Source organism: Camelus dromedarius, chromosome 20, assembly GCF_036321535.1.
Source record: "Camelus dromedarius isolate mCamDro1 chromosome 20, mCamDro1.pat, whole genome shotgun sequence".
Taxonomy (NCBI): domain Eukaryota; kingdom Metazoa; phylum Chordata; class Mammalia; order Artiodactyla; family Camelidae; genus Camelus; species Camelus dromedarius.
This window is the reverse complement of record NC_087455.1, coordinates 32,236,618-32,259,070: the sequence shown is the minus strand read 5'-3', so window position 1 is coordinate 32,259,070 and position 22,453 is coordinate 32,236,618. Positions and strand designations below refer to the sequence as shown.

The window sequence follows — 22,453 nt, the reverse complement described above, 5'->3', positions numbered from 1 at the left end:
TTATCATTCACATTTTGTAAAAGTCAGGGAGATGAAGAGATTCTTCCAAAGACACAATCATTGGCAAATTACACCTTGAACTAATGCCTTTTTTTTTTTTTGTATGAATGTATTATTTTTTTTCTCGAACTGATGGTTTTATCTATTTATTTATCTATTTTAAATTTATTTTTTAATTGAAGTATAGTCAGTTTAAAATATATCAATTTCTCGTGTACAGCATAACGTTTCAGTCATACATATACATACATATATTTGTTTTCATATTCTTTTTCATTATAGGTTGCCACAAGATATCGAATATAGTTCCCTGTGCCATACAGAAGGAACTCATGCCCGCCCCCCCCCAAAAAAGATTTAAGGTTTCTTTCACTGGTGGGACATAACACGAAGACACTCAGACATATGAAAGGCAGAACTCTGCTACTGAAAGCTCCACAGGAGAGAGGGTGGCCAGGCAGGGCCACGTGGGGCTGCACCCAGCACAGGGTAACAGGAAAGTGGAATCGCAGGAAGCCGCTTTTGTATGGCAAGCGGGGTGAGATTAGCGAGGCTCTGAGGCTTCCTAGGATGCGGGTGTTTTGAATAACTGCGAACCCGGGGAACAAGGCGCCACCCAGGGTATTAGGTATCCGAGGCGGATGGCCTTGCGGATGGCCTTGCGTAAGTGTGAATTGTCCCGTGGGCATGTTAGAGCCCGATAAGGGATGTCATCTGGGTGGGCACTTAGCAAACTGCCTGCGAAGATGAACTGAGAGTTTTCAGCCATGGCTTCAAAACTGGGTCAGGGAGGCACTTATGAAATATTTTATTACAGCACCCCATCCGCTGCACTACGTTGTGTGAGATATCTAGAATGGCTTCTGCTTTCCTGTGCCTGCACTCTGACGGCTACAGATGTGTGTGCTTGCATTCCAAATCTTTAAACATTGATAAATTCTACTGAGTGCCATGTTAATATGGCCATTAATCAGAATACTGTGGCCCCACTGTTAGCCAGACTATGCACCACAAATGACTCCCTCTGCCCATCTTTGTTGTCTCATTGTATTATGTTTCTTGGAGACAGGGATTGTGTCTTAGGCTCTCTTTCTCACCACCTCTAGTCCAGAACCTGACCAAACCCCACATGTGTTCTTTAATAAATATATGATTCATTACCTGGGTCTCAGAACGTATCAATCACCATTTTGGACTTCCTTCTTGGCTGCAATTCAGGGCTGGAGCCAGCTCCACGTTCTGACCTTCCCAGTCCTGACCCCTGACTGGGACAAGATCCAGATTCTTTAATGAATCATCTGGCATCCTACTTATTTGCTTCCACACGCTCTTATAAAATTGGCATTGATCGCAGCCTCCATAAAGCACTTCTTTGTTATCTGATGGAAACAAGAGACAGCTCTCACGTTTTTTGGTTGGTGTTTAGTTTTGTTTTTAATTTCTAAGAGGGCTATGGGGACTATCCCTAGGGCAACTTCATGGGCATGTGACCTGGGCCATAGCACAGGGTCCCACGCCTGGTTTTACGTCCCACTGTTGCCATCTTGAAATTCTCAATACTCTTTAAACAAGAGGCCCCACATTTTCAGTTTGCACTGGACTCCCTCCACCCCAAGTTATGTGGTGGGTCCTGCCTATCTAATTTGTCTGCATCTTAAGCTCATGACATTAATTTTTCAAGTCATATGGGTTTAATATTTATGAAACCCTCAGTGAATTAGAATTTCCCCCATTTCCCTCAAAAATAGACTCCAAACCTCTCAGTGTAGTGTGGCATTAAAAGCTTTTCATCTTCCCCTACCTCTACTGACACCCCTAAAACTTCCTTAGCCACATCTCTCTCTCTCCTCTGCCTCTTTTCCCTCCAAATGTTAACTCCCAACTATTGTACTATGTGCTGTTTCTAAACTTGTGAGTTCGCCAGCTGCTGGGAATATCCTGTTCCCATCCTGCCCGGGATGGTCCTCTGTCTCTCTCCCTGGTTGACTCCAATTTATCCTACAGGTCGGAATTTAGATGTCACCACCTCTGGGAAGTCCTCCCTGACCTTCCCAAACCTGAGATATGGGGTTCTCATAGCCCCCTGTGCTGAACAGATCCTAGCATATCCTTAGCTTGCTAGGATGTTTTTCTGTTTATTTCTCTATCTCCCTCGTTAAATTGTGAGCTCCTTATAGACAGAGATATGTTGTGTTCTGAGGTGGCAGCCAGGCTCAGTTCCAAGGAGTAATAAGATCCCTCTCATCAAGTGAATGAATGAAGGAAGGAAGGAATGGGTCCCTGGTTTATGTGGCGAATGCATGAGGAGACTTATGAGGTTTTCTTTCATCCCGCTAGGAGAGCAGTACTTTCATTATTGAAGAAGACATTTCACAGCCTGCTCTGGCAGAGGCGTAGGGATTCCTTTTCCAGTGCATCTAGGGAGGGCGTTGACCCACTCCCCCCTGATTTTTGTTCTTTCCAGGACAGTTAGATAGTAGCTCTTTGAATTTCTCAGCTTTGAGAGGGGTCCTGAAGTCTCTCCTGGGACCGCCCCTTGCCCAGGTCATGGAGGTGGAGCTCAGGTGAGACCTTCTCTACCCTAGAGGACTGTCTGGCTCAATACAACTCCCAGATCAAGTGTTTCTTCCTTCACCTTTCCTAGTCTATGTTCTAGTCACCCTTCACCCAGCCCCACTGAAACACTAACTCCCCACAGTTTTCATGTAATTAATCCCTCCCTGCTTTCCCACTGCATTTTGTTTTTACCTGTAAGGATACTGGCGCATGGTCTGACTTAACATCGTGTGACTTGTGAAATAGACTAGTCGATACACTTTGGAAGCAGGAGCAGAATGTTCTAATCTTTGTGGACTTTGTATGTCTCTATGACTTCCACACAGTCACCACTCTAATTAACATGGGGCAATTTGGATCTGTAAAAGAAAGACTGAAATACACTCATCTTAGAAAAGAAGAGAGCTGACAAAGGAAAGAGAGTGGCATTATCTGATGGAAAGAAAAATTTCCCCCAACTCATTGAAAAACACCTGAACTTGGAAGAAGGGGGCCAGGGGAGGATCAGGAAGAGAAAAACTGGAGAAGAAGAAGACAAGGGAAAGGATCTGATGACAAAGAGGTTGTAAGCCCTAAAGTCCTAGAGGTAAGAAGGGTTTAACGTTTGATAATGAAGGCACCATGGAGAGACTGAAGACTGGAGAGGAGGGATGAGCGAATTGCAGGGCAACCTGACCAAGGTCGTGGAGGCTGTTTTCCTTTGCCCCAGAGAAAAGGAGCAAGCATGGCCCCAGACGCTTAAGCTCCATGGGACGAGATCAAAGTGACTCGTCTAAATAGCTGTCCTACTGCAATCAACGCTCCAGTTAAATATGGCGCTGTTTGAAAACGAGTGACCAGCTGTGACCAAGTTCCTTGGGAAGCTGTGACTTCCTTGGGAAGCCTCCGGTCCTTCTTTTGCAGCAAAACCCCATATTCTCTTGCATCCAAATAAATACAACTTCAGAGACACTGACGTTAAGTTTTATTCAACAAACCTGGCTCACAGACGTATCATTTTTCTCTCTCCCTCGCTCCTTTCTCCGGCTAGGTTTTCTCTACTCGCTCTCTCTCCCTAGCTAAAGCAATTTGGCAAGTGTCTTGCAGTTTGGATATTGAGTAGGAGTCTCTCTGAAATATAAACTTTTCTTGAATCAATGAGTTATTTACCTAATGAGCCTGAAATTCTGGTGGGAGGGCAAAGCTGTGGAAACTTGCTGGGAGTTTGAATTTGAAAAGTTGCATTCCTCATCCTGATTCTCTTTTCCATTCCTTCTCAGAGTACAAACCCTGGTCCTATAGCTGGTTAAAAGTGGCTATGAGCATGACTAAATATTAAGTGGAAGATCTGTTACTATTATGAAAATGATCTCTTATGTGGAAAAAAAACGAACTTTGCAGTGAGAAAACTAAACAAAAACTGAGCTTTTCTTGTTCAGTATTTCTGATTAACTCCCACAATCATGTTATGAGATCCAGCATTTGAGTCCTCTCCACAGCTGATTAGCAAAGCCAATTTATGGGAACCCGGTTGTGGTGAAGAAAAGAGTATTGGTAGACCAGAACTCCCTGAAGGCTTTCAGGGAAGGATTTTTAGAGGCAACATTTGGGTTGAGGGCTATGGGGGGCATGGCTTTCTTCTGATTGGTTGGTAGTGAGGTAACAGGGTGACGTTTCATGAATATTAATCATCTGGGGTCCTGTGCTTTATAAAGTTAGCGCTAGTCACATCCTCCAACGCAGAAGGGGGGGCATATGTGTTAGTTTCTGTGTTACAACTCAAAGATATGTGTCAGATTGTTATGTATATCCTTATAGAGGAACTAGGAGTCCTTTTTATCACTGAACTATTATCATTACTTTTTTTGCTTAACTGCTTTTCCTTTGTTTCTGCATTCCCTCACTTCCCTAATTAGTAACTGCTTATACCTGCTCTTTGGAACTCAGGGAAGGCTTAGGAGACAAGCCTTTTCATACAAATAAGAAACGGGGGACACAGAGGCGGTTTCTGTACTCAGGAGGGCCCTGCAGGATCCTGCTTGGTTTTAATGTTTATTATTTCTGATTAAGGGCCCACACCTGATGTCTCTGAAGATGACTCTTGGGTCTCTCAGGATCCAGGTTTAAGCGACACAATGAGAATGTTACAGCTTTACAACTTTGTAAAACTAACCAGTCTTGCACTTAAACAGCCTTATCTAATATTCTTTTTCCTTCCTCTATAATCTGTCTTTAAGAAATGTAAATCCAACCAGTTTTCCTCTTGTTCCAAGTTTGAAACTTTGACATGCTATAATAATCTTAACTTGTCTGAGATGCTTGGCTTAAAAAGTCATTAGAGGCTAACCCAGGACAAGGGTACTTCCAGACAAAACAGCAGATGGGAAGAAAAAGCCCCAGACTGGAGTTCTGTCAGCATCTAGTAGTGCTGTATCTTGCGGATACAGAGTGTTGTATCTTGCGGATGTTACCTGAAAAACTGGGTTCACTTGTTGGTGAGCATCAAGCCAAAAGACACAATCAAGTCAAAGATCAGGAGAAGGAAAGATTTATTACTTTATTTATTACTGAGAACACCCTACTTGCTGCAAGGGTCTTTCTCAAAGCAGCAAAATTGGGGGAGTTCATGCATATTCATAAAGAGGCTTGGGCAGTCTGGTCCCAGAGTTCAAGGTTGAGTTGATTGAAGTCCTGAGAGTCAGAGAAAGTCAGTGTCACCATTCCTTAGGTTCCAGTTGATTTGGTGGTTGAGCTCTGAGGGGGGTTTAAATCCTGCAAAATAGCTCAAGAAGTGCCTCAAGCTAGTCTTTATCATTGGAACAGAACTGAATCTTTACAACTGATTTGTTATCTTTGCTATTGTTACATCTCTTGCCTGATAACAGTTTGTTCTTTTGGTCCCATAAGATTATATTATTCTTAAAATTCTTACTATTCTTGTCCCATAAGACCTTTTCAAAGACAAGCACTGTGGCCAGACTTACATCACAAAATAGCTTAGGCCCAAAATGGCTTCTCTTATGTCAAGAAAGCCAGGCCTGGTTCTCTTTAAACATACGTGTCTCCGCCCCAATCCACTTACATAGAGAACTTGTGGCAGTAACTGGCTTGACGACTGTTTCTTTAGAGTTACAGTCATGATTAAAAATGCTACGAAGCACAGCGAGGACGTCCTTGACACACGTCCTATTTTCTGGGAAAAGATTACTACCACAGTAATTGAGCTATGAAGCAGAGACAAATTGCTCTTGGCAGCTTCAGCAGTGGTTCAAAGTACTGCAATTGATCGGAATCACCCCTACAGCTTTCCCTCCTTCAGTCTGCAAGATAAGGGTGATGGCATTGCACCTACAGATTATCTGCAAGATACAAGTGCAATGAGAGAAACCCACAAGCAACTGGACTATAACGGGATCTCAAACCCGTGACAGAGTTACACAAATGACCAAATGAAAGAGGAAAGGCCGGAAACTCCACTGCGGGCCCACTCTGAGACCAGCGAAGGGTGCAAGACTATTTATTTATTTATACCCGTCCCGCGGCGCCAGCAGCTGGCCGGAGCCCGCGGTGACATCACGGCCCAGGCGCGGATCACGTGGTCCGAGGACCGCCCCGCCCCCTTCGGCTGCACCTCCTCCTCCCGCCGCACTCGCAGCGCAGGGTCCGGCCCGCGGTAGCCGCTCGGAGCTCTCCAGGCAGGAGCCAGTGCGAGGGCCGGCGGGCGGCAGACGGCGAGCGAAGCCGGGAGCCGAAGTGGGTGCCAGGGCAGCCGAAAAGCCCCCAGGAGCGGCGCGGCGGGCCCAGAGCGACGCGGCCGAACCTCCTGCAAACTTGGGCGCGCGCTCGCGCCACTGCGCGGGCGGCCGGAGCGATGAAGATGGTGGCCCCCTGGACGCGGTTCTACTCCAACAGCTGCTGCCTGTGCTGCCATGTCCGCACCGGCACCATCCTGCTCGGCATCTGGTACCTGGTGAGCGCGGCCGGTCGCGGCCAGACCCGGGGCGCACCTGCCGGGGAGGAGCGCCGGCGGCCTGAGTGCCCGGAGACCCTGGCCCGCGCCCCAGCCTTGCTTTTCACGCCCCCTACTTGGCTCCTGGTTCGTCCTCGGGGTGGGCTGACGCCGGCGCTAATCCGCCTAAAGTTGTATTATTAGAAACTTAATTCTCTGGGTGAGCCTGCCCGCGAGGCCCCCGTCTCGGCCAATCTGTGGCGGGGGTGCGGTCAGGGCCTGGAGCTCGGGGGCGTTTCGGGGGTGCTGCTGGGCCGGGGGCGCGGAGAACAGGAGGCACCCGAACGCCCTCCGCCCCCAGCCGGCTGTGGTTTCCGGTGAAAGTGCACTTGGTGGTCGGAGAAGTCTGATCCTGTCTGCGGAGCACGTGTTTCCCTTTCTTTCTTCCTAGCCCCCGTTGGGCTTTGTGTTTCCACGGGTCCCGACAGCCGTCGAGGCGAAGACTGGGCACCCTGTGCTGCCCCAGTCGTCGGGCGGGGTCGCGGACCCGCCGGCCCTTTCTCTCTGCCCGCATCTCGCCTCGGGTTTGCTGTCGGGTCCCCGAGGCACGCTCCCACCCGGAGTTGAAATGATTGGGGGTTCTTTATCCACGCGTTTGTTGCAAAGCTCTTACTCTGGAATGGATTTGCTTGTGGTTTACTGCGTTTCAATCGGCCCGGGGCAGCCATTTTACACCCACTTACTTCCTGCCCATTTACAGGTGATCCCGGTGTACCTTAATAGCCGACATCGCAGGCAAACCTGATTTTTTTTTTTCGGTTGGAGCTTTTAAGATCTTATTTGTATGGGAAGCAGTGGTTGTCAGGGGCAGGGAGGAAACCTGATGGAGTCCTGCCCTGTGCCAGCCCCAGGTTGAGCGTTGACACCCCAGGACTGCACTAACACTGACTCGGATTCCACTGCATTTTGGTTTTTGAGACATCATGATGGAGAGTTAGACCCGCGCCACTTTGCGGTGAATACCTACCTCTGCATCGTGAGAAAGTACCTTAAAAGGGGTAGTAAGGTGTCATTTAGAACTTTTTAGTGGGAATCAGTTCTTATTTTCTAAGACATCAGAGTGTTTTGGTCTGTTCGTATTCAGTTTGTGTGTGTGATGGAATATGGACGTTATGTCGAATTGTGAACTCGTTTATTGTGGGTCATTTTAAGCGGAACATCCCCCTCGCCCCCCAGACATACGGTGTTCTCTGCGCTATTTTATAGTTTGAAGTTTCCTTTAGTCTGTACCTGTCACAGGCCACGCAGTAGAAATATTTGGCCTTAAAAGCTTTCCAGCAGATCTTTGGTATGTATGTATGCAGTGTGAATGCAGATGAAACATCTGCGTATTGGCTCAATTCTGATTTTGCTAAAAGCTAAGAAATCTTTACAGAAATTTAAAATTACGGCAAAAGGATGGTAGTTGGCTTCGAAATACTGCTTTTATGGATGGTCCAGACAGATAATTTTATACACGTCTTGTGTCCTCCTTGAAAATGTTTAAATCTGCAGACTTGCAAGTACTTCAGTGAATGTAATTTGTAAAATCTAGGGCACTGCATTAGGCAAATGTACTACATGATCTACAGGGAAGATAAATCTACTTGAGCCCTGTTCTTGGCTGTAATCCAACCAGACGGCATTGCTGTGGTAAGGGAGTATTCTGCAAGCTTTGTCTATGGTTTGAGCATGCTCTTTGGGGAAAGTAGTTATTGGTATGCATGTTTTAGCATTTGGAAATATATGGCTTTTTGAAATTAGAAAGCTTTCTAGCAGATGTGAATAAGAATACCACTTCAGGCAGATCTAACATATGGGAAACCTGGTATTGGTCATCTTTATGGAAAGACTTTTGCATTTCACAAAACAATTGAAACTTTTTAAAATGAATTTCCCTCATACCTTTAAATATAATTTGATTATCCAGAACTTTGATTTACATGAACGTTTTTAAGATAAGGGAGCTGAAGAACAGGGCATGTATTTCTTCCTCCTTCTCTTAACCTGTCACCCCACCAGCCGTCTGGACGGGATGGGGTCACTTATCAGGAAGGGGTAGAGTTTTCAGGAAAAAAAAGAGTAGAGGTATAGATAGATATTCAAAAAAGAATCCACTAGAAAAACTCTTCCTTAAACTAATAAATGACGGCCTGCCGTGCCAGGTAGGTAAAGTAGATCTTTTTTAATGCATTTTCTGACCGTTTCCTACATGACCGTCCTGGGTGCCAGATACTATACTAGATATGTTGACTTAAAAAAAAAAAAAAAAAAAGAACAGTGTAAGAGCTGTGAGTTGAGTTTATTTGGTGACTTCCTGAGGAATCTAGCTCAGAAGACAGACTCACAGATAGTCTGAAGGGGTCAGGAAGGAACCGGGATATTTGATTTTTTTTTTTTTTTTTTTGCTGGAAAAAATTCGTAGTCCAACATCAAAAGATGACTACTCATCATAAAGAACAGACATCTCAAGTTAAAGATTTTAGTGCGTTTCTATGTGTGGGAAGATGCAAGAATCTGGGCCCACTGAAATTTTCCTTAGCTAAAAACTATCTAGGGACAGGTATCCAAAGCACAGAAGGCTTCCTTTTTTCCTGCATCCTGAATTCCCCTCAGGTCCACCGTCGGTGGGCGACTGCAGGGGCTAATGCAGATCCTTGTAGAACCGGAATGGCAGGCAACATTTTTCTTTACAGTGCTTTGCATAAGCTTAATTTTATTCCCGGTAAGGTAGATTTTCTTATTCCCATTTCATAGATGAGAAAACTTAGGTGAAGAGAGCTTAGGTGATTTACATAAGGTTGGCTTAGGTTGTGTGTGTGTTTTGTTTTGTTGCCTTGGAATTGTAAAGGTTTCCTTCAGTCCAATATAAAAGCATATTGATTTCAGCTATTTATCCTAGAAATCAATTTCTGTTTGGCTTTGTTTTTTTTTTTTTTAATTGAGACATAATCTACGTAGGGTGAAATTCACAGATATTAAGTGTACAGTTCACTGAATTGACAAATGCATGCACCTTTATAACCCACAGCCCTAGAGAACATTTCCCAAACCCCAGGGAGTTCCCTTGTGCCTCTTCCCAGTGGGCCCCCTCCGCAGACACCTCACCCCACCCCATAGGTGAGTTATGCCTATTCATATAAATGGTGTTATACTTTATGTATTGGTTTGTATTGGGTTTCTTTCACTTAGCATAATGTTTTTAATTCATTCAGGGTTTTGAAGTGTATCAGCAGATTGTGCCTTTTTATTGCTGAGTATTGTGTGAGCATTCCACAAGTCTGCTTCTCCATTTGCCAGATGATGGACATTTGGGTTGTTTCCCATTTGGGGCTATTATGGATAAATCTGCTCTGAACATTCGTGTTTTTGTTTTTTTTAAGAATGAAATTTTGCCATTTGCAGCAACGTGGATGGACCTGGAGGGCATCATGCTAAATGAAATACGGCAGACAAACACCGCACAACATCACTTACATGTGAAATCTAAAAATACAACAAACTAGTGAATAGAGCAAAAAAGAAGCAGACTCACAGATAGAACAAACCAGTGGTGACCAGTGGGGAGACAGAAGAGGGGAGGGGCAAGATAGGGGTAGGGGGGAAAAAAAACCAAGAAGCACACAGTGCCTTCTGTGGTATTGAGTGGCTGCAGGACATGGCAGTGTGTGTCTGAGAACGACGTTGCTCTGAACATTCTTGCAAAAGACTTTGTGAACATATGTTTTTATTTCTCTTGAGTAAATACCTGGGAGTGGAATTGCCGGTCATTGGGTAGATGTGTGTTTAACTTTATAAGAAACTGCCAAGCGGTTTTCCAAGTTGCCATTTTACGTACACACCGGGCAGCAATGTATGAAGTTCCCGTGGGCTTGGAGTGGTGGCTCTGGTGGCTTCAGTTTGCATTTCCCTGGGACTAATAAGGTGGAACAGTTTGTCTTTGTTGGCCAGTTATCTGTCTTCCTTTGTGAAGTGCTGTTTACTGCTCTTTTTTTTTTTTTTTTTTTTTTTCGGATTTTGCCTTTCTTTTCTTACTGATTTGTAAGGACTCCATATTTTGGATACCAGTCCTTTGTTAAGTGCATCTTTTATGAGTATTTTCTCTCTGGATGTGACTTGCCCAGTCATTTTCATAATGGTACATTTTGATGAATAGGAGTTTCTAATTTCAATTACATTTAATTTGTCACTTTTTTCTTTCATGGTCAGTATTTTCTATGTTCTAAGAAGCCTTTCCCTATCCCCCACCTGTAAAGATATTTTATATTTTCTTCAGAAGCTTTATGGCTTTTATATTTACATCTGTCATCTAAAATTAAGTTTTGTGTTACAACATGAGATAGAGGTTTTCATTTATTTTAACACCTTTATTGTGGTATGATTCCTGTACAGTAAACTACACATATTTCAGATGTACAATTTGGTGAATTTAGATAGATGTATACACCAATGAAACCACCACCATAATCAAGATAGCTGACATTTCCATCACTCCCCAAGAGGTGCAAATTTCAAACTCCCAATTTATCCCTTCCCACCCCCTTTACCCACTGTATTTATTTTAAAGGCAGTTTAATCTTCACATCTAAAAGTTGATTTATTATATGACCTTTAATAACTGCATACATTTTTAAAAAGACAAGTAAGTGCTTATCCATCTTCACAGAGAATGAGGACTGACTTGTCCTCGCTTCCAGAGGAATCATGACATGAAAGAAATACTTAAAGCACACTGATTGCTATGCAGGCTTCCGGGGTTTCCTCTTTCTTCAGCAAAACTTAATATTCTAAGCCCGAATCCATTAACTTCCTCCTCAAATTTGCCCAGACTCTAGTCTCTCTCTCCCCCTCTACCTAGACCCCCCAGCAAGTTGCCTCTGGTCCCCTTGCATCTCAGTCTCTTCCTTTACTCCATTCCCCTGGCCTGTTGATTTTTGCACTCCCTCCTGACTGCCTTCTTATTCTGTCCTGTTCTTACTCTTGCTACCATTTCCCTTATTTAGCACTCACTTGACTATTATAATAGTATCGTAACTGGTCTCCCGGCTTCTAGCCTTGCTATCAATAGTCCATTCTTTTCAGTCTGTTACAAATGCAATTCCCAGAGGTTTTTTTTCCTCAAACACAAATATGAGCTTGTTATCCTCCTCCTAGAAATGTTGGCTCACTGTCTCAGGGAGATGGATTTCAGGAGCTGTCTGTTTCAAGTCAGCTTAAATTGGCTTACACAGTTAACAGATGGAGTAGTTTCCACCGTAACTCTTCCCCCTTTCTCCCATCCCTCCCCCCTTTCAGGTTATCTTCCTGCATTTGCCAAATACTTTAAGCCCTGAGGCCTGAGATTCATTCTAATTTGACAAATTACATTATCTGTCCACCCCTGAAACAAAGAGGCCAGGGTTATGTGCCTAGAATATACTTATGAATTTAGGTCCGGGATATTCCCCTGACCCTGAACTATTGGTTAGCGGGGAATGGAACCCTTGGGGTGGGATTAATTTAAAACTCCAGGTTGAGGGCAGAGGGATGAGGAATCGGAGGCTGTTACTGGGAGGAGGAGGAGGAAAGAATATTTGGAGGACAATAAAAAATACTTGCTACCCTCCTTACGCTGAAGTCCACATATGTTATGGAATATGTTTTGCCATCGGGACCTGAATTTCTCCCTACACACTCAAGCATTCTTTTTTTTCCCTTTATAATTTCTTTCACCATTTTATCATGTGATTTTCTTAGTGTGTTTTTAAAAAGTAGGGCTGGTAATTGGAAGAATCTGTCATTGACAACTGGGATATTTCCCTTTGTGCAAATCATCCTTTTTATTATCCCAAGTGTATTTTAGGAGGTTAGTCATTCAGCAACTACATACTGAATGCCTCTTTGTGCCAGACACTATTCAGTTGGGGAGTTGGCCATATATCAGATTATAAAGGATGAAAGAGCTCAGAGTAGCTGGTCTCATTGGCTTTATGACCTGGCCTGTCAAATAATCAGCTAGTTCACTTTGAAAATCACAGCTTGCTTGTGTACCCTAGCCTGGTGGGCTCTTTCTGTATCCTTAGAAGTTCTGGTGCAAAGCTATTGATTTTTGTCTGGATAGTAATACTGGATAGTAAAACCGACGTCTTGTATTTGTGGAGTGATTGATAGTTTTCAGTGGACTTTCACATTTGTTCTTATTTAGACCTCAAAGCAACCCTGGGCTCAGGCACAATAGGTGGTGATATGCTCAGTTAAGATGAATAGCTTCTTCCCAGCGGTCACATTCTACAAGGAGAATCTGTAAGTCCAGGGCAAAATATGGGCTAATTCATAATACTTACATAATCTTTATTACCTAGTATTTTCCCTACCATGTTAGATTGTAAAAGACCGAAATTCTAAGCTAAAGAGTAAGGATTTTCTTCTGTAGGCAGTGGAGGGGGCACTGAAGGGGTTATAGGGTGAAAGCAGTTTTTAAGGATGGTTGAAAGGGCAGGCTGTTTGAGACGGCTGGCTGGGACATCAGCGAGGGGGTGTTAAGTCTTCCAGACATGAGATGCAGGAGTGCCAGTTCTTCCTAGCATGAGTCTCATTTGCTAATGGTGCAAATAATAGGATGGGAGCTTTTATCAGTTAGTGAATGATACAAGTCTCTCTTGCCATCCAGACTTTCTCCATCTGAATTTAGGAATCGAACAGATTTGGATAGAGCGGGATACTGGAGTTTTGAGAGATGTCTCATGAGCCCCTTTTTAGAGCACAGGCCCTCCCCATGTAGAGAATCCAGGGAAGTTGTATGAAATATTGTCTGGTGAAGATTTCAGTGGTAGTTGTTAAAACTTTTTTAGCTTTTGTTGCATGTTACGATAGATGTTCATCAGAACATTTTAAAGACAACTGACCGAGAAATACAGATTGCCATCAAAGCAATTTTATTAATATCAATTTCTCTGGGACCCACTTTAGATATATCAAGTCTAACAAGGCTTCAAGTATTAAAGTGGTTAACATGAGTTTTGCACCAAGATGTGTATATATTAACTAAACGTGTAATATATTTGTTTTGTTGACTCACTTTGAATCTTCACCGTGAAGGAAGAGGTCGCAGTTGTCTCTTGCATGTACCCCTTTTGGGGCAGATAGAATATTGTTCATAAAGGGATGCTGGTGGAAGTAATGGATGAGCTCTAGCAGCATAACTCACTGCTGTCTCCACTTCCTCCAAGCTTCCTTGAGTCTAAATAGAGCTTATGCAGCCTTGATGAGAGTTCTTAAAGGGCTAGAAACTGGTTTTTTACTTGAAGCAAAATAAAAGTTAAGCAAAGATCACACTTCTTCATTTGCTCCTGACAAACTTTTAGAGGTTAAAAGTCGCCTCTTTGCAGTTGCAGCTTCTAAGGGAAAGTTATTTCTCAGGGACGTGTGTAGGGGCCAAAAACTGCTTGAGAAGTACAGTTTCAGATTATTAGTTAAGCTGAGTGTTTATTTCTTAACCTTGGGCAGCTAAAGTTACATAGCTGGTTCTGTGGTGAGAGATGGGGAAGCAGTAACGCTTGGCACAAGTAGGCACTGACATCTTTGTTGACTAACAATACAGGACTGGGGGTTGCAGAAATGGAGGTGTTACAAGTTGGAAAAAAAGAATCACTTAGGGGGTCACCTAGGTGAGGCCAAATGAGATGCACTGGAGTCTGGTCTTTCCTTAGTGAGCCCTCAACCTTGTTGGACCAGAGATTGGATTTTGTCAATATCCTCATGTGGAATGGCTGATTCAAGCTGACTAAATTTGCAGTAGATGGACAGGTAAAACCAGAATGCCAATTTATTAATATTCGATGGGGAAATATAATCCTAGTCAAGATGAATGCTCCTGTCCTTAGCCCTGTATGCTTTATTTTTCTGTAGCGGGCACTAAATGATGACTGTCAGTGATTTGAGTACTTATAGCTTTTCTTGAAGACCTGGTGAGGCCAACTTCAGTGTGTCTTCTTCCAGTTATGCTTAAAGAGAAGGATTTGCTTCTTGGATAGTCCTTTTGAGGTCTTAATTTTTGATCTAGCATGACTCCGCCTCCTTCACCTTTTAAGGTAGCACTGGATTAGCTGATACCTGTTCTTTTTTATGTTAATATTAGCTTTAACGCCTGTGTTTGCTATGGTACGGATAAAGTGTTGTAACAGAGATGCAAAAGATGCAGTTTGTTTCTTGCTGTGTTAATAGTAGGGGAGGATTGGCAGACTTTATTCGAGGAGGCCATCCTTCCTGAGACCCAGGCTGGTCGAGCAGCCGTGCCATCCTGAATGTGCGACTTCTCTGGTTCGAGGGGGCTACTTCCTTTATCCTTGTCTGCGTGGTTGGAGGTAGCTCACCAGCACTGTGTTTGTGTTCGGGCCTGCTGGAAGGGAGAGAGGGCACCTGGAAGACAAGCAGCTTCATCTTTTTTAAAGGGTGTGCAATGGAAATTGTACACATTGCTTTCACTTACGACCCAGTAGCCAAAGATAAGACATATGACCTAGCTGCAAGGGAGGCTGGGAGATGTCCTCTTTAGCTGGGCGTTGGTATCTCCAAATAAGCCAGTTCCTGTGAAAGAAGAGGAGAACCAGTTTGAGGGGCATCTGCTAACTGACCTGACACATGACACCAGTACTAACTACAAGAGGCTTTAATTCCAGTCTGCAAAACAGTACTTATTAGTTCTCAGTACTTCAATTTTCCTCTCTAAACTGGAGTTAATAATTCTAGCAATAAATAATTGTAAATAATTATTTAAAAATACCACAAAACAATTTAAACAAGTCATAAAATAGTTACAACTATGGATCAAACTAAGTAGTATTCAAATGCAAATGCATTTTCCCCAAGGTGTGCTGCATTAATGGAGTTCTTAATTGAGTGTTAAAAAAATTTTTTTAAAGGTAAAATGAAGAGTAGCATTTTCACTATAAGAGCTCATGTTTTCATCTAGTAAAGGATGAAATGCGGCTGGTTTATGGATTAGAAAACTAACTGGGCTTATGGGTAAGGACTTCCCATCTCAGAAGAAAATAATTGTAGAAAATTTAAAAAGGAATGTTGATACTCATCCAGTTTCCTTCTTCCCTCCTTTCTTCATTCCTCCTTTATCAGATTTGAGAACATCCTGTGTGTTAGGAACTGTGCTGGGTGCTGGCAATACAATGATGGTTCATGATAGACCCAATCCTTGACAACATGGCGTCTGTGGTCTAGTAGAGGAAATTAACAGTAATTAACATGTATTAATTAGTAGTCACACAAATAAATATTGCAACATAATTGTGGTAAGTGCTGCAAAGGAGCATGTGGGGCACTGTGATAAGGCATGTGGGAGAGTTTGGGGATGAGTGGCCATGTTGGAGAGCATGGCAGTCTTTGTCTTTAACCAGAGAAACTACCCCACTTACATTAACAGTGATTAATATATTATGGCTTATTTCACTCATTGTTTTCTGTTTTTCTCTCCTTGCCATCTTTCACATTACCTGAATTTTTCTTATCCATTTTTTTGCCTGTTTGCTATTTTTCATTTCTATTATTTTAGTGCTTCACTCAAAAAAAAAACTTTGTTTTTAAATGGAGGTACTGGGGATTGAACCCAGGACCTCATGCGTGCTAAGCTTGTGCTCTACCACTGAGCTATACCCTCGCCCACTCAAGAAATTTTAACATGTTTACTTATCAAAGTCTACACTTAATAATATCTTTGTCTTTCTTTTGAATAATACAAGTCCTCTAAGTCCAGTCATTTCTTATCTTTTAGTGTCTATTTTTTAAGCTCCCCAAGACTTGGAGCTATACAGTCCATGTTTGCTTTGTTACCCACATGTTTACTACTGTTCTTTGTCCATTCTCTCTCTCTCTTTTTTTTTTTTTTTGCAGTCACTATAGTTTTTACTTAAAAAATGGCTATTTTAGTGTGGAAAGTACATGATCCATCATTTTCTTTTGTACCTCAGACCTGCAGTCTAGGATCTGTCCTTCTCTTCTGTCTATATATTAAAAAAACTTCCTTTAGGGAGGATCTGTTGGTGGCAAACTCTGACAGTTGTTCTTTGAAAATATCTCTGTTTGGCTCTCATTCTTGAAAGGTATTTCAATCCTTGCTTGACAGTGTCTCTTAACACAGCGAAGCTCTCCTTCACTGTCTCTTGACTTCCTCTTTGCTGCTGAGAGGTTGGCTGTCAGTCTTACTGACCTTTATTCCTGAGTTAGGGCAGGTCTTGTGGTTCTACATGAGTAACAAGCTGGAGGAGGTGCTAACGCCGCAGGTCAGCCGAGCACATTTTTGGTAGCAGTGGCTTGTGGGCCCACTCATTTCTGGTGCTAATTTTGTTTTCTTAGAATCTTGCCCATGTAGTTAAAACTTTGACTGTTAGTTTTTATTCCTTCAAAAAGTATTGAACAGGACGAGTAACTGAAGGCTTGGTGAAAAGAGTCAATGTGTAGTTATAAGGAAGAAGCTTTAATAACAGAAACACTACAGAGCTTTTAGGAAAATGTTTTCAAAATTTAGTAAAATTTAAATAGGTATTTTTTTTGATTCTTTTGTTATTTTTACCTGAGAATATTTCTTTGCCTAGTTTTTGTTTTTTCTCTGTCAGCAGTTTAGAAACTAAGTGGAAGTTTCTCAGATAATGTTAATATTTGCTTTAAAGTAATTATGTAAATTTGTTTTAAAGTAAGTATGTAAATAAAGAAATTTGTGAATTTACGTTAGTAACAGTTAATTAATAATTTACTAGATAATCTTTTCATTAGTTTACTTTGAGAATAGCTAAGAACAGTGATCTTCAGAGGCTGTCTACGTTTGAAGCAGTCTAATGCTACTTTCTTTTATTGGAAAGTAACAATATCAGATATTAACTTCACCTTTAAGAATGTTCCATTACCGAGATTCATAGTAAAGAATATTTGTCTCTGCTTAAAAGAATATAGTAATATTTCTGGTACACACTTTATGTATGGAAAGGAGAAGATATTATTCAACAATCAGCCTTATGATTACAAAACATTTCTTTGTCTACATATAGTTAAATTATATCATTGCATTTTATTTTGACAAGACTTTAAAAATTTAGCTGTCAACTTATACTTTAGCAGATTTTTATTCTAAATTGCAAACCATATGTGTAAACTAGAAGTGTATTTTTTGTCTTTAATTTCAAAATTTGTTTTTGTTTTTGGGTGTATTTAATGTATTGCTATTTTCGTAAGCAAAAAATTTAGTTCTAAAATACAGTGTAGTAACACTCTTCTTGAATGGAATGCAGAATTTATATTCTAATGGTTAAGTCTGTGACTGCCTCTTTCTTTAGCAAAGACACTCTATGTTACGAGTTTCACTTTTGTCTTTGGTGAATAGCTGCAGGAATATTCTTTTTTATATTAAAACTAAACAGGGAGGAAGTAATATAATTGCTTTAAACAGTCTTTAAAAGCACAGGGCATATCAGAACACAAAGAACACCGGATTTGCTGCACTAAAAAATTAGTTTAGCCATTTAGCACTTTACATTTTCTCTTCTTTTTTCCACATGTCGGCCTTCTAACCCTCTAGTAATTGATCCTTCTTTCTGCACAGTTTAGCTCTCCAGAGCCCACTGTGAACTAGGCTTCTAGAGGAGGTCTAGCTCTTTATACTCAGAGATCCAGAATGTTCTTTAGGGTATAAAAGGGAACACGGCTGTTCTCCCCATCCATGCCCCCCTCCCAAGTCTCCCAGTGGCTCTCTGAACAGCCCTCTTTCTGGCCTCTGCTAGAGGACCATCCTTTGCTTTCTGTCCACCGTCCAGACATCTTTCTCATTATTCTGAGAGCATTTAGTGGTGTCTCAGCCCGAGAGTGAGGATCCGAACCCGACCGAGTCCATTCAGGGAAGTTGGGATTGCTGCTGCTGGGGTGGCAAGTCGGTTTCACTGTGCTTGCCGGCCTCCTGGCACATTGAGAGTGGCTGTCTGGAACACTCCCTGAACAGAACCCCGAGCCTGCTGCCAGGGGGTTGTTTGAGGGGCTGGTGAACTGGGTGTGTTGGCTTCTTGGGCAGAACCTGGGTGGCTGGAAAGCGCATGTGTGGCGTTTGTAATCAAAGGACCAATGATTGCGTCTCGGCTGCAAACATGACCTGGTGCAGGTTTCCCCTGCAGTCTGAGAGTCCTCATCTGTAGAATGGCAGTGATAATCACACCGTGAGGAGGGAGGGTATAGCTCAAGTGGTAGAGCACTTGCCTAGCATGCATGAGGTCGTGGGTTCAATCCTCAGTACCTCCTCTAAAGATAAATAAATAAACAAATCTAATTACCTCCCCTTAGCAAAAAAAAAAAAAAAAAAAAAAAATCACACCACCTAGGGGAGGCAAAACTGCTTCAGTGATGGAAGTCAAAGTGTGCAGTGGTGGTGGTCTCCTGATTTAATCCATCACCCATGAAGAAGACGTGCCCTAACGATGGCAGTGTGGGCTGCAAGGTGAATCAGAATGACTTCATTGAATTTGGGGGGGAAATCTCTAATGTGTTTTTTAAATTTTGCCTGTTGAAATGGGGCTCTAATAAAAGATACAACTTCCATTTTAGTGCTTAAACCTTCTCCTGCACAGTGTGTAACCTAGAGGAGTCAGAGCTTCTACAGTTGAAACCATTGGCTGAAATTATAATTCAACTCAAAGGACTACCAAGAGTCGCTCATTTTTATGTTTTTATTTCGTTGGACTTTCTCTTAACACCTAATTCTTAGTCACTTAGTCTGATTCCCTAAAATTACTTGTGCTGTAATTTTTGTCTCTCAAGACTTCCAAAAGTCTGTGACTTTCTGGTGTTAAGAAAGTCATCTTCCTGTGAAGGCCTTCGACTGCCCCAGCCACCAGTAAAGCTGAATTCCTTTCCACTTTAAGTGGAACAGCTAATTTATTTGACTGTTGTTACCCACTAGGTGATAGTCTACCTTGAGGGGGGAATAATATATATTGATGTTAGCACAGTGCCTGGCATTTATTTGTTGCCTAATAGATAATTTTTGAACGATTCAATGGATGAATTAATGAACATTTAGCATTTATCCTACATTTTACTGGGCTGCTGCTGTGTGTTTACTCCCTGGGCTACCAGTGCTTGAGGGCAGGGACCATGCCTTATTCATCTTACTCATCATATTCATCCTTTTGAAGGAGGATGAATAAAATGGCCGAACTTAGGCTAACAGATTGCTCATTCTTATGCTTTCTTTTAAAACAGTCAACTAACCTGACTGACCAGTTGCTACTAACAGTTCCAGACCCATTGTTAAAACTAAAGCTATTGATCTCATTGTTTCTACTTTATTCCAGTAACTGAAAGTAATAATCACACTTGGTCTCTGAGTCCTCACATAATCACAGGACTGTACCCTTATAAAATAGCCTGAATTACCAAGAAGACCACGCTTTGAGTGCTTACGAAATAAAGATATCTAATGCTGGCCTCTGTAGAATTGGTCTCCTGGAGGCATGATGATGCCACTCTAAGTCTGATGAGAAAATGAATCTGTTGCTTGTTATCGATGCTTTATTGACTGAGCTATGGCTGTAGAACCACTCACCCCGTCCCCAAGGTGGGGTCACAGTTTTGAAGGCACTAGCCTGCTGTGAGTCCCCTTTGCCCAGCAAAGCAATAAAATTCCTCTTTTCTTCTCAGCTCCAAGACCTTGTCTCTGGGTTATTTGGCTCGTCAGGGACGTGGGGGGGGGGGGGGATCTTTAGACATCATTTTATAACCCAGTGTCAAGCAGAGTGTTGGGCACATAGTGGATGAGCTGATTTGGTCAGTTTCTTAGGCGGGTGGGATTTTATGGTAGATCTGATTTTCCCCAGGATATATTCAGCACAATTGTTTGAATTGACATAGCACGTGTGAGAGATTTATTTTAATATCAGAACAGGGCCATGCAGACAGGGGCTTATTTGAATAAAAAGCACGTTTGGATCAATTCTAAAATTTAAATAAATTTCAATTAAAAAGTCTAAAATTAATTTCACTTTGATTTGCCCATTGAAGTTGGACCCAAGTGAAAGGCACATCTGCTGTTGGTAGTTTTTAGAAGATTTCCAAATACTGGAGTATAAAAATTAGCCAGCTGTCTGAAAACAGCATATCAGATTATAATTTATATGTGTATTTTTATTTTTAACCATTTTGACTGTGAATATGGCACACATACAGAAAGTGCACAAAGTATAAACACCTTGGTTATCACTAAGCAAACACTGCCACGCAACCCTGACTGTTCTCTAAGATGACCCTGGAGGTTACAATATACATCCTTGGCTTTTAAAAATCTTGTATTAATTGGTGCTTTAATTCTCTTCTTGGACAATGCAGGCACCATCGATCAGTTCTGTTCCAATCATCCTCCTGATCTATATGCTGTTATTGTGTGTTTTGATTCTGTTTGTATTTTGCACTCACAAGTCATTATTATTGTTGTTAATATTTGTTAGTAGTATTCACAGTTGCCAACATAATTATCATTCTGTTGTTCCTCATTTCTTTGTACATCTTCAGTCTTCCAGCTGGTATCTTTTTCTTTTGGCCAGAGAGCCCCCTTTTAATACCTGCTTCACGGCTGAGCTGTTGGTGACAGATTCCCTTGGTTTTGTCTGAAAATATCTTTGTTTCATTTTCGTCCTCGAAGAATTGGGTTCTTTTTTTGGTTTTTTGCTTAATGGAAAGTTGTAAGCTGTCCTTTCGCCCCTAGCATTTTGTAGATATTAACTCCATTGCTTTCTGGCTTCTTTTGTTTTTATTAAAGCCAACTGTCTAAATGGGTTAAATTCATCCACTAAGTTCTTGATTTAGCTACTGTATTTTTTTCATTTTAGAGTTTCAATTCTTAAAAAAAAAACTACTCTCATATCCCTTTTTCTCTTTCTTTCTTTTTTTTCTTTTCTTTCTTTTCTTTATGTGATTGAAGTTCCCTGCCACGATTCTTGTTTGGTTTTTTCTTATCTCCTTGAATATTGTAAACATAATCACTTTCAGTATCCAGAGCACCTATGGTCTGTCCCTGTTGTCAGCTTCTGCTGGTTCTTGTTCTTAGCCTCCTGCCTTCTCCTGTTTGTTTCTTGTATTCTGGACATTGTGTTTGAAAAAATTGAAGAATCAGTCTGAGGCATGGGATGAAATCTTTCTCCAATAAGGATTTTAATAGCTTCTTACAGGGGCATAGCAGCTGGCAATCCCCACATTCCAGTTTCAGCACTCACATGAGGCCAGGCTGGGCTGTGTCTTCTCTGGTTCTCCTGACTCCAGTGGTGAGGCCCTTATGAGGGCTTATGACAAAGCCCGGGGGAATTCTGCCCTCCACCCCCACCCCCACCCCCATCCAGCAGGCCTGCGCGCCAGCTCTCAACTCCCTGGCCCAGCAAGACGGTCAAGGGTGCTCTCAAGCTCTCATCCATCTCTTCTGGAATCAGCAAATGCCCTCAGGGGTATTTCTGCGTTCTGCTGGATCTTGGCCTGTAATTCTTCACTGACTTAGCTGTCTAATGCCTTTCATTTGTGTTTTGTCCAAGTTTTCTGGTTGCCCTCGGCGAGAAGGTTGGTTTGTATTACCTAGTTCACCATTACTGCAAGTGGCAGCTCTCCTGATTATGTTTATTTCACTCTGACTCTTCTCCTCTGATACACCTCTTCCCAAGTTCTGATGGGAATGCCTGGCCAGACCTGCTTATTAGTTGGCCATCTTCTTCCTAGTAGTTGTTTCCCTTTAGAGAATCAGGCTTAATAATGATATTCTACATCATATTTTATATTAAAAATATTTTTGAAGCTTGAAATAATTTTTCCCGATTATAAAAGCAACTGTGCTCACGTTAGATACTCAGGAAAATGCAAAAAAAGATATACTGGTAATTAAAGGAACAAGGTGTCCGCAGACCTCCCACGTGGTTTATAACA

At 42.2% G+C, this 22,453-nt stretch overlaps 1 protein-coding gene across 1 annotated transcript in view; it reads left to right on the top strand.

Moving 5' to 3' along the window:
* The first annotated feature begins 6,171 nt into the window (after positions 1–6,171).
* Positions 6,172–22,453, top strand: part of LAPTM4B (lysosomal protein transmembrane 4 beta) — a 54,447-nt gene continuing 38,165 nt past the window's right edge. Inside the window, exon 1 of the mRNA XM_031439372.2 lies at positions 6,172–6,505. Coding sequence (XP_031295232.1) covers positions 6,407–6,505 — 99 coding nt within the window. The 5' untranslated portion in view covers positions 6,172–6,406. The remainder of the gene's footprint in view (positions 6,506–22,453) is intronic.